A 13,135-nucleotide genomic window follows, 5' to 3' on the forward strand; every position below is an offset into this window, starting at 1 on the left:
GGGGTTGACCGTATGTAGTTTACCTCGTGATAAAACCAAAGTGCCTTGTCTTCACTGTGTTTTTACCTCAGGATAGCTTACACACATTAGTTACCCGGAGGTAAAAAATAAAATGCATTTTTTATCAGTGAAGACAAGACCCCTAGATAGGATTGTCCATCTGCCTTGTATTTTAAAAGGCTCATGGGATGCCTAATGTTCCACGATCAGTATCCAAAAAGGAGGCACTTTGAAACTTATCTTTTTGTCTTCTTTCTTCTTCTAACTTGATACTTCATTCTTCTGAGGATCCACAAAAAGAGCCGAGTTAATGGGCACTAAACTAAAAAGAACATCTGCAATAGGAAAAAGGAGTTAGCGCGATCTCTGCTCACAATGGCCTTGTCAACGCTTCTGGGAGGAATTCTTTGCTAAAATATCCCACTGCTAAAATACCACTGGTTCCAATTGTGGGAGCACTAGTTCTACACAACTGCTGATATTTTAAGCATGGTATTGTCTAACCCTGCTCAAGGTCTACATGACATGCTGCTCATGAACACCAGTGACCACTAGCGCTCCTACCAGTGGCAGTCTCAATAAAAAATCTGAAGAAAAACAGACAAGGCTGTGAGCAGGGTTATACCAAACTCCTCATTCCTATGACAGATATTCCTTTTACTCTGCTCTTTTGTAGAGAGCCAGCAGAATGCAGTATAAAGTTACAGGAGAAAGGTGGGAAAAAGACAATAATACACAACTTTCTAAAACTTTGGAGTTAAACTATTTCCTTTCTCATAAAAAAAATCTCTAAACTCCTGGGAATTAAGTTTCAGTTTTTCTATTCACTTTAATTTGGCAATTTTGGCTTGAATTAAAATAGTAAGTGATCAACTACAGACTGAGTAAATAATTAAGTCATTGTACTTGTTAAATAACAAGCATCAGAATTAGTCATTTGGCCATCATCCCTAGGAAAAGAGATTGTCATTAGAAATCTGACCCTGCACTCCTTGACTTCAGTGGGAATTTTGCCTGGTAAGGACTGTATGATTGAGCCCTTCTATATTATCATGTATCCATTTCTCTTCCACTTTCAAGAAGGAACAATCAAAGCCATAAAAAGGCAATGAGGGTTCTGTGCTGGGACTATATGAGTCACTAATAAAAAAAACAACAAAGGAGATTAACTTTTAGTAATTATATAATGCAGTACATCCTTATTGGTTTATATCTGTGTAAACCAGTCTTACCTTTCCATTGACGTCAGTGAAAGGGTAAAAGCTTGGCTTTTCAGTGTCATCACCGAAAGTGCTGATACTCTTCAATAGACAGCAGTATAAGTGATAATATCCTTTCAGTGAAGTCAGCTAAAGCCTTACCTTTTTACTTGCTGTGTGACACTTATAAGGAGAGTTAAGCTCTTGAAAAAAGTTAGTGGCATAATGTTAAACATAATATTTAAAAACTAGGGGCTCAGTGGCACAGAGCTTCATTTTTAGCATATGACTTTGTATAGCACAGAGGCGAGAGGTCATAAGCAATATAGGAAAAGTTCAAACAGTTCTTTGTCCAAATTGCAGTGTCTGGGTCATAAATACTAGAGTTTGGCAGTATCAGCTGAATACCTGGTAGACAAATACACCCTCTAATATCACAGGTGGGAGTCCTAGCTCAGGAGATAGCCAGGACTGAAATAGCAGGGGATGTGGCAAGTTAGGTTTGAGATGCCTGTGCTGAACCACATGGAGAACCTTGCACCATCCCTGGCTTGAGCCAGTATTTCACTGTCATGAGCTGCAAATTCTGGCCTTTAGACTGCAGCAGACATCCCACTTGTCTTATCTGAAGGTTTGAGTTGCTCTGAGGGTCTCCTCTAGAACAGCAGGAAGACTGAGAACCCAACAGTCAGGAACAATGTAATGAGAATGATTCAGAAAAAGCAGCTCTTGAATCCACAAATTTCTTTGTGGTATTCAGCCACCACGAGTGTTAGACCCTAAAGTCTGAAACACAAAACGCTGACCCTGCCCAGAATGCTCTATAGGCGTAAACCACAAGTCACGATCCAGGGGCCTGATCCAGAGCCCACTGAAGTCAGCAGAAAGAGTCCCATGAATTTTAATGGGCTTTGATCAGGCCCCTGAAGCACAAAATTTAAGGGGTAAATTCTAATCTTGATAACAGGGATATTGGACCAAATTCCACCATCAGATTAGCATATCACTGGAGTTAATGGGGTAGCTGAAATCACACACGTATCTGGACAGCACTTGGCTCATAGCCAAGATGGAAATTACACAGAAGAATCTCCTTGTATCTCTGTACCAAAGGAGAGGGTACTGAGCACAAGGCCAGGAACACCTGAGTTCTAATCCTCTGACACTAACTTCTAGTTGCTATGTAGTCTTGTCACTTTCTCCCATGCCTCAGTTTCCTCATCCCTAAAATGGGGATTACACAATTCACTTACCTCAGAAGGGTGCAGTGAGAGTTATAGTTAAAAAGCATGAAGTGTATTGAAAATGTAAGTGCTAAGTGTAATTGTTATTACCAGAGAACGCTCAAAACTATGGTTAAACCTACTGGCAGAGTAATCTATCAATCTCCTTCCTTCTCACAAGCCTATAGTTCAGAGGGATACTATAACCGAGCTACGTTTCAGAGTAGCAGCCGTGTTAGTCTGTATTCGCAAAAAGAAAAGGAGTACTGGTTAGTCTCTAAGGTGCCACAAGTACTCCTTTTCTTATAACCGAAATAGCTACACATAATCACAATGGTAATCAGTAGGAGACAGGAAGGAATCCTGCATCAAAAAGTGAGTTGCAGCCAATCCCAGAGTGCTGTTTCAATCCATGAATGTATTTATTTGGTCTGTGGTTTAAAAGTTGCCCTTACAGAATGATGATGATTACATTATTCTAATATTATTTTAAATCGTTGAGAGGAATGTTAACTTTGTTTTAATGTTTAGTAAACCAGCAGGGTTACTAATAATTCTACCCCATCTCTGTGGTTTGTGTGCTCTCTGACGTAAACCAGGCACATCTGGAAGTAAATCATTGCTGAGAGTTGTAAAACCAAGATTCTATCAAGTCATCATTGTTTTCAGAATGCTCCTCCTCCCGAGTGCCAATTTGGGGCCCTTGGTTTTCTTGTCAGAAGTGCTGGTTGGCTTGTCTGGGACCTCCCCCTCCCTCCCACACTCCTATCCCTTCTCCTTTTTAGGGGCTTTTTTGGGGTGGGGGTTAATTTGCTGATTTTTAACATATAAGGAAGTGAGAAATTAAAGCATTTTCTGTATCTAAACAAATAAACACATTAGAAGTGAGTTTCAACTAAATTCAGACAGGAAAAGAGAGCAGAAGATGCGGCTCTAAGAGTATGTCTACACTGGACCAGGAGGTATAATTTCCAGCTCGGGTCAACATACTTACACTAGTTCTGATCAAGCTAGTGAGTGGAAAGTTGCAATAATGTCACAACAGCCTGGGTGTCAGAATGGGTTAGCTGCTCCGAGTACAATCCTGTGTGAAACGCTAGGTGTGTACTCAGGCAACTAGCCCGTCCCAATGCCTGTGCCCTGCTATGGCTGCATTGCCATTCTTAGCATGCTAGCTCAATCAAAGCTAACACAGATATGCCTACTCGAGAGCCAATGTAAACATATCCTAACACTGACTCCTCTTTGTGGCCTGGGGCAAGTGGCTCTGCTTCAGTTTTCCATCTGGAAAATGGGGATAATAGTGTTTATCAACCTTGTATTGTGGTTGTTGGGTTTCATTAATGTCCTCCTCCCTAGTGCCAATTTGGGGCCCTTGGTTTTCTTGTCAGAAGTGCTGGTTGGCTTGGCTGGGACCTCCCCCTACCTCCCACACTCCTAATAATTAAAAACAAAAAACTTGGAAGACAAAAGTATTAGATCAGTGCTAAGTAGTGGCAGTAGCATTCTGTATTTCCATGTAAAAACATTAGACAATGATTGCAATTTATAGGTAGAATAAAACAAAATATTTTACAGTGCCTAATAATTTAAATTTATATAGCACCAGGATTTCACTTCAAAAACATTATCAGTTGCTTCCTTAGGGCTTGATCTTATGCTCACTGGAGTCAGAGGCAAAGCTTCCATTGATTTCAGTGGCACAGAATCAGGTCCTTATTAGATACAAATTAGCCCCACTTTACCCATAAGAAAGATGAAACACAGATGTGAAATGATTTGAACAAGGTCCCCGAGTGACTCGGCAGCAGATCTGGGAATAGAACCAGACTCCTGACTCCCAATATTGTACTTAACCAGCACATCACACTTCCTCTCTGGAATTAAAGAGGCAGTGTTATATTTTTCTATTTTTCCTCTTCTAAAAGATCCCATAAAACAATTGCATCTTCCTTTCAGCAATGTTGTCATACCCCTCATTATGACAGAGGCAGTATACCAAAGTCTCCACAGGTTCAGTTTATTAGAGGAATACTTACAGAACAAGTTACAGTGGAGTCGCATCTTACACGGGGGTTAGGTTCTAAAGTCAGCACGTAAGGCGAAAATCGCGTATAGTCAAAATTACCCTTGAAAATCCCTTAAATCACCCATAAAGTACAGTATACACTCTATCACATTAAGATTGGGATCAGCATCCATAGCGCTAAGCATCCATGAGAATGTAAACCTCGTGTACGTGGCCTTGAAACAGCGAATCACGCCGTGGTTGAGAGGTTGGAGGATGGAGGTGGCATTGAGGGGGAAAAAAGACGACTTCAACGTCGTTATGCGCAAACCAGAGTGCCACAGGGTGGCCAGGAGCATTGTCTACGAACAGCAACACTTTAAAGTCAAGTCCTTTCTCTTTGAGGTACCGCTTGACCTCCAGAATGAAACACTTGTGGAACCAATCCAGAAATAATGCTGCTGTCACCCAAGCCTTTTTATTTGATTGCCAGAACACAGGCAGGAGATTTTTGTTCTTGCCTTTTAGGGCATGGGGATTTGAAGCCCTCTAGAGCAAGCCCAGCTTTATTAAATGTCCAACCACATTGCCACAAAACAACACAGTCACACGGTCTTTAGCTGCTTTGAAGCCAGGTGCTTGTCTTTCTGATTTCGAAGTCTAAGTGCGGTTGGGCATTTTTTTCCCAGAAGAGCCCAGTCTCATCAGCATTAAAAACTTGTTCCGGAAGATAGCCCTTCTCTTTTATGATTTTCTTTAATTGTTCGGGGTAGGCTTTTGCTGCCTCTTCATTAGCAGATGCAGCTTCACCAGTAGTCTGCACATTTTTGAGGTTGAAGTGGTTCCTAAAGCTGTTAAGCCAACCTTGGCTGGCTTTGAATTCCTTCTCATCAGAAGGCTGTCCTTCTTCGTCGGGAGGTTTGGACAGCGCATAGAGGCTAAGAGCCTTTTCTCGCAACGTGTTGCCATCGATAGGGACACATTTACAGCTCATGTCTTCCAGCCATAAGTTTCAGTCTTCACTAAAGTCTTATCACACACCTGGCTCGTCACCTTAGCAGTTATTAGAGCACTTGATCCCACGGCTTGATGAATTTCTCTCTCTCGAATCTTGATGGCACAGATGCTAGATTCGTTGCAGCCATATTTATGCGCCACGTTGGAGACCGACATACCATCTCTCAATAAGTCCAATAGAGCCAGTTTTTCCTCCAGCGTTGGAACAGATTGCTGTTTCTTCAGTTGGGCACCAGATGAAGTTGTTGGCTTGCATTTAGGGGCCATGTTGTATGAAAAATACGTACAGTATCTTTAAACACTAGAATCACACTCAGCATGGCGAGATGCTCACACTGTGAGAGGCACGCGGGAACTGAGACCGACTGAGGGAACAGCAGATTCACATCTCCCATCTCACGCTCACTCCGGGACATATGCTCATTGAGTGGAATGGTGGGCGGAATCGCCCACAGTATTTACAGGTATCTTGTTATTTTTCTTTTTTTTTGCCAAGCACGTAGAGTTGAATTTGCGTAAGTTAAATAAGCGTATGATGTGACTCACCTGTAGTTTCTTAATGGGGGGATTTCAATGCACACAGAGGAGGCAGAATGCTCATGGAGTATTGTGCCATGACCAAATAAGAAAAAAAGGAGATTTCTACACCCAAGCCTTAGTGAAATATTGCATATAATGAGCATCTCTCTGAACTGTTCCTGCTGTGCTTGCTGACCTGCAGGTTTACATGTTAAACCACAAATGCTAATAATGTAATGGGAAACCCTTTCACAAATAGACTAGGATATTTTATAGTAATGGTCCAAAACACAAGAGTAATTACTGTTGTATTTTTATAGAAGGGACTTGAAAGATTTATTATACATAATACAACATAAATGCCTTGAGGTGTAAGCCCCCAGTCAAGATACCTGAAGGCAGAACTCAGTCCTATGAATTAAAGAAGGGCTGGTATTGAGATTAAGTTTAGGGTAGGGTTTGAATTTGGGCTAAGTGGTAGAAGTCTCAAATTCTCACCATGTGAAGCTGTCATGGAAAAAGTATGTTCTTAATAAATGTAACTCACAGACAACCCAAATTACATTCCTTCTAGTTTTGGTTCCAACCCAGATCAAAAATCTAGGCATAGGTTTGGATCTGGCTATTCAAATTTCCTCTCAGTGAAATTCAAAGGGCTTTAGATATAGGTGGCTGGTTTCAGTGCATCTCTGTTAAGGATTCAGATGAAACACTTATTTCATTCCTATTTTTTTTAATAATTCAAAACACAGTGATTGAAATAGCTTACCTTTAAACATGATGACATACAAAAACAGCTATTTGGAAAATGGTTTCTCCCCATGGAAAATTTTGACTTTGTGGCAAAAAATTTAAAACCAAAAATTTCTAGTCAAAATGGTACCACAGTGCCTCAAGGGAGTTGTAGTTTGTGTGCTTTGTATCCCCTCTCTCTTTTTTGGTCTGGGCTTCCTGGCCAGACTGCATCTCCCACAATGCACCACAGTCTCCTTTCTTGCTGAGTCACAGCCTGCTGAACATCATGGGATTTTTTAGTGTTGGTGCATCATGGGAGATGTAGTTTGGCGAGGGAACCTGGCCCACAGAGGAGGATAGGGGCATGAGGCATACCGACTACAACTGCTGCTCTGAGGCAACAGCATTTATGAATTTAAACTTTTTGGCTTTTGGGTGTTCAGCTTTTTAACTGAAAGACAATACTTTCCACAGAAAGCAGCCGCTTTTAGTGAAAGCCTTCATTCAGTCACAAAACCCGATTTTCTGTCAAAAAATTTGTCAGGAAATTTTTGACTAGCCTGACTTACAAAGACACCCAATTAATGTGATTACAGGAATTTGACTACGAGACTGTTCAGGAGTATGTTTTGATTGTCTCGGTGAGAAACAATGAAGAACTTGTTGAGAAAGAGCAGGATGCCAGCTCTACAGCTACAGTGCATGTGTTGGTTAAGGATGTAAACGAAGCACCCGTACTTACACAGAAAAGGTATGAGGTCAGCATACCAGAAAGCGTAGAGTTGGGAACAGTGCTACTGACTGTTAAGGCTACTGATCCTGACATCTACGCACCATCATTAAGGTAAGACTTTCCCTTTATCTGATGAAATTGTGCTATGTTGCATCCTTTGGGACTGATGATTTTTTAAAGCACTCTGAAATGTTCTCCTTTGAAGAGCCTAGAATGATGTGTTCAGTTAACATGGTCGTTTCTGGCGCCTTGACATGGCGTTTAGCCCAACAGCAGGAATCATTAGAGACAGCCACCCCTGGCCTGATTCTTTGATATATGGGACAAAACCATCTTCAGTAATGAATCTATAACCATGAAATGACAACACCTTGAATTAGAATAGTCATACTAGGGAATTTATCACACTAAGGAACTGTAGGAGGTGATGCCTGGAGAGAACTGGCTGATCAAAAAGAATAATATGAGAGGCTGGCATGCTTTTGATTTGAGAGGGAAATATGTTATTTCAGTCCAAAAAGACATTCCCCACCCTGGCAACTTTCCAACACTTGGGGCCAGGCCCAACCCTCAGAAAAGCTCCATGGAGGGTAGAGTGGGTGGCATTGTGAATTTCCCCTAGAAGGGAGCCAAAGGTATAAAGGTTGAGTCCAAAACACCACATCCACACATTGGTGAATCCATGACTGGGAGGAATGTGGCTGGGCAGTGAGGAACCAGAAGAAAAGCACCATACCACACTCAAACTTGTAGGGATTTCCTTATGTATGACACTGCCATCTCTAGTCCTGATCCAGATGGACAGACTGCTGTGGAGTTGAATAGGCAATAGATCAAGCCCTGTGTTATCAGTTTCCTAACCCGGTGATTACGCTGCACTGTTAAACAACCTGAGGGACAGAGGCAGGTAGAAGTGGGTCAGAGTGGGAGCAGGGAACAGAGAGGCGGCACAATTGCCCCAGCCCTCCATGGCTCCCCCAAGATCCATGAAAATTCCTTGTAGAAACACCATTACCCAGGGGCTTTGAGGGCTACACCCACACCTCTTCTGCTAGTAGCAATGAAGTAAATCCACCCCTAAGTTAAAGGGATGATCTGTAGGAAACTGAGTTGAAACATGTAGACTTTATTTGAGCTTCTCCTGTGTAGGCCATAATCTGGCTCCTGTTTTGGCAATGCAGTACCCATTCTTTCATAAATATGATCACATTTATATCCTTCACTGTCTGAATAAATGTAAAAGTCAAGTATAAAGAATGCTTACTGCGAGATCGTTTTGTTCATTTGGACATGGAGAGTTTCTTTCCCTAATGATGCTGGAGAGGTTGTCAAATTAACACATGAGCAGGAACTGCATGTACCAGCATGTGAGCATTACCTTTAAATGGGGGAGAGTAGATAGAAAAATATATTTACAGATGAATACACTCAAAATTCTAAACTCATCTGCAATAGCCCATGAAGCATGGGTTTGGGTTTTTTTTGACCAAATAGAAGGTTAACGGTTCACTTTTTATTCAAAACCTAAAATGGAAAGTGCAGTTGTTTAAAGAGCATCCAGGGCAAGAGAGAATGAAAAATTCTTGCATGTTTCAGAGGCACATGTCTGGATTTCTGGCTAAAATGGAGGCGGTAAATTATAGATGCCCTGGCACCCTGCCAGAAAGCTAGCAGGAATTAATGAGCCAGTGTATAATTTCCTTCAGAGCGCAGTCTACAGTTCAAATTACCTCTTATTTGTTCCTGTAAACATGTACCCAAACAGCATTAAAATAAGGACACAATTTTAATCTGATCCTTTAAAAAATGGATTAACTGCTGGTCTAGTAGTGTTCAATATTAAATATAAACACAAAGGGAATCCTATCCAACAGATTCCTGGGGGCCTTCAAAATTCTGGATTTCCATTTTGTACTCAGTACTTGAAATACAGTTTTCCCTGGGAAAGCCAGAGGTAACTTCAGAAAGTGCTGCATGGCTCTATTCCAAATGCATGCTACAACATGCTAGCATTGTCTTTTCCTCTCCCATTTTGGCTATTGCAGCCTCCTCCTCCTCTGGCCTTTCTAACATCCATCTCGTCCCCCTCAGGTTCATTTTCTGGCTCCTCGTTCTCCACCATATCAGATATCAAAGTCCATGATATCAAAGTCCATGAATATGCAGGTGGGGATTCTTTCAATGTCATGGGATTGTCAACTGGCACAGACTTGGTGTAGCTAGCTCCAGGAATCTTCCTTGCAGGATGCGCTGGAGCCAGGGGCATGCTGGAATGGAGCGCTGGTGAAGCTGATGATCTGGCCCTAAAAATTCCACCACCACCCACCAGTCAGACAAAACGTCAGATTGAGAATAGTGGTGTGCATCTCTCTCCAACCCCATCTCTTCTGCCTGCCACCCATAACTCTTCACCCGTCACTTTTGTGAATCAGGCCCACAAGTGATTTAACTCATTGAACTGAAATTGATCTACACAGCCCATACACTCCACAGAATAAGAGGCCCTCTCGCTGACTTCAGTGGAAATCACCGGTATCCCTCTATGGGAGACTATGGCCCAGGAGAATTTCTATCTACTGTCCCCAGTTTAAAGATAATACTCTTTTAAGAATTCCTGAAAGGAGACAGACTTGATTTCACATTTATTGATACAATGAAGTGTCTGTTTTTAAAGCTCTGGGCTTGAATATTTCAGACTTACTAGATTTTTTTTATCAATTCCATCTTTATTTTTGATTTAGCAGATTCTATGATTTAGCAGATTGGAATTTTCTTCCTTTAATTTCACGCTGGTGATTTTGACTTTACGCCACAGTCTGAATCTTACTGTTCAGGGGAAAGGTGAAGTGAATTATATAATTAATAGCTGCATCATAACTGTGCATAGTAGAATTGACAGGCTAATGAGGAATAAAGCATATTCTGCTCGTTGTGAATGTGCAATGATATTCCAGGCTAATAACAAAACAGTAGGCCATGGTCTGATTATTCATTTAATAAAATATTAAATGAACATACTATAGATCACCTCTATCACATTTCACTTTACAGTTACTCCCTAAGAAATGATTCAATGAACTGGCTTTCCATTGATGAGCATTCTGGAGAAGTTAGAGTCATGCAGACTTTGGACAGAGAAATGATGCAGAATGTTTACACAGTGCAGGTTATTGCTCAGGACAAAGGTAAGAATGTGTATTTGGTTTTGGATGAGAGAGGTTTCTTTTGCTCTCAGGCACAGGGAAGAGATAGAGGACCAAACTCAGAGGTGATGCAAACAGGTTTGTAAGTGGATATATGTCTAAATAAGACATTCAGTCTACATTGGCATAACATATGCATTTGCAAAAAGGGAGACAGAAAAGATTTACTTTTTGTAGACTTTGACACACTTCTCAGATTGGAGTTTCTCCATGTAGTTTGTCTCGATTATAAAGACAGGAGCATCATGAGTCTATGAAACCTTGCATGATTTCACTTATTTTGCAAACAGCATGGAGAGAGAGATTTCTAGCTTAAGCTTCAGAGGGGTAGCCGTGTTAGTCTGGATCTGTAAAAGCAGCAAAGAGTCCTATGGCACCTTATAAAGGTGCCACAGGACTCTTTGCAGCTTCTAGCTTAAGGTTTCACTCCTGCTTACTTTAGGAACATGGGACTAAAGATTTCTGTAAGCAGTGCTGGGCTTGTGTTTATATTATGAGGTAAAAACTGACAGTTTTGTCATTACCGTATATGAAATGTGCAGCAGAACACACCTTCACCAAAATCCTTCCTTCATGGACTTACTGGTGGTCCATTTACTACTGAAAAGGACAGGTTGCACCTCCTGGACCTATGCATTATCTATGCATCCAAGTCTGAGATATACAGACTGCAAGGATTAGTAGTTTTGACGATCTGTTACAGCCAAATTCTGCTCTCATTTATATGATGTAAGTTTGAAGTAACATCACTAAGTCACCAAATTTACATCAATGTAATTGAGAGAAGACTCTACTCTTTTGTTTCACCAACCAACCAACCTTCAAACCAACCAACCAACCTGAGATATCACTTTTTCCCCCCCAGGGTGTTTTGTCAATTTAAAAATAAAGTGACCACTACAGAGCTGGGAAACTTAAGGGAAATTGATTAATGCCAAGAAAACAAATTATTTAACAAATATTTTGAAACATACCTAAAGAAAAACTAGTTACTCTTTCTGTGGTGAAATGGCTTTGATTAACAGTCTGTCTTCCCATCCCCCTCCACACTAAGAATTGTATATGGATGGCCTTATTGAAATGTCCAGACTTAAAGAACTCTTTCAGTTGTATTTAACAAGAGGGCTTGTTGAGTGATATTCAATTCACATTCAGCATCACAAACAGCATAACTTGATTCTGATTTTTCTAACTCTACCACCACTGCAATCAGTGGACACAGGTGCATGGTCTGATTGTATGGATGGAAAATGACGAGGTTGTTTTTTAAAGACCAAAGCTGTTAAGTAAAGCATATCAACCATTTATTCCTATAAACGCTGCTTCTCAGCAATGATTCACACTTCAATGATGTCACGAACAAATTTACTTAAAAAAACCCCAACTAATTCAGACAAGAACATTCGTCTTTCAGCCTGTCTGATTCACACCTGTGTCTGACACCAGACAGAGAATTTACTATTGTCACTGTCAATGAAAGAATCATATGTGAACGCAAGTATTGTAATTATATAAAAATCTTGTGTGTCATATGAAGCAGTAGTCATCTGGCTGCAGTGTGTAATGGATGAAAGGCTTGGCATTCAAATTGCCTAAACCCAACACCACCACTGAATGGTAAATCACTGAATGCATTTAAAGGGGCAAGGTCAAGGAAATGACTGATCACATTTCTTTATACACAATTGCAGTGAGAAACAAATTGGATGATTCATTCTAAAATATAAATAGCCACAAGTGTTCAAAAGGCCCAATCCTGCAAGGCACCGAAGCCAGTAGGAGTTGAGGCAGCTCAGCACCTTATGGAAGGAACTCGGCACATCCCAGGATTGCATCCTGATGTCTTAGTTTAGTGGTCCCTCGTTACTGCTGGAGGGTCCATTCATAGAACTATCTGTAACTGTACACATAGTGTTCTGAGTACTGACCGGGCAACAGTGGAATAACCTCTACAGTTCTAACACAGATACTGGCTGCTACTACTTAGTAAGGGATCTTTTAATCCTACCGTCACTTTATCAAATTTATATTGGTAAAGGTGCTAGTGACTCAGCTTGAGGCTCACAGGACTTGCCACACAATACGAGTCATTCTGGCTTTTGATCATTTGGTTGGGACAGAGTACATGGACAGCCTTGGCGCGTATCTTTGTCCATTAACTCTGACAGGAATGTCATGACTATACTGATTAGGTCCGATATTTGGGAAGTATTTGCCAATACATATTGTTTTATTGCAACTTCTAAGAAATATCAATGGGTTCACCTAAGAGCATCCTCCTCGCATGGGTTGAGACTTAAATTCTCATCCGTTGAACATCTTTGTCACCCTTCTTTAGATTCTCTGATCTAGGAACATGCCTTTTATGAAGAGCTTAAAATTATAGATGTTCCTTTGAGTGTGGCTGTATCAAGGCAGCATAAAGAGGTGTTTTTATCCCTTTCTCCTACAAGTGATATCTATGTCATACATCACATGAAAGACTGCATTCAGACCCA

General features: G+C 41.0%; 1 protein-coding gene across 1 annotated transcript in view; it reads left to right on the forward strand.

The window, feature by feature from the left end:
• The window catches only part of CDH16 (cadherin 16), a 60,707-nt gene that overhangs the window by 35,768 nt on the left and 11,804 nt on the right, over nt 1–13,135 (forward strand). The window contains exons 13-14 of the mRNA XM_037877387.2: nt 7,298–7,545; nt 10,486–10,619. Of these exons, the coding sequence (XP_037733315.1) occupies nt 7,298–7,545; nt 10,486–10,619 (382 nt within the window). The remainder of the gene's footprint in view (nt 1–7,297; nt 7,546–10,485; nt 10,620–13,135) is intronic.

This window comes from Chelonia mydas, chromosome 12 (assembly GCF_015237465.2).
Source record: "Chelonia mydas isolate rCheMyd1 chromosome 12, rCheMyd1.pri.v2, whole genome shotgun sequence".
Classification (NCBI taxonomy): domain Eukaryota; kingdom Metazoa; phylum Chordata; order Testudines; family Cheloniidae; genus Chelonia; species Chelonia mydas.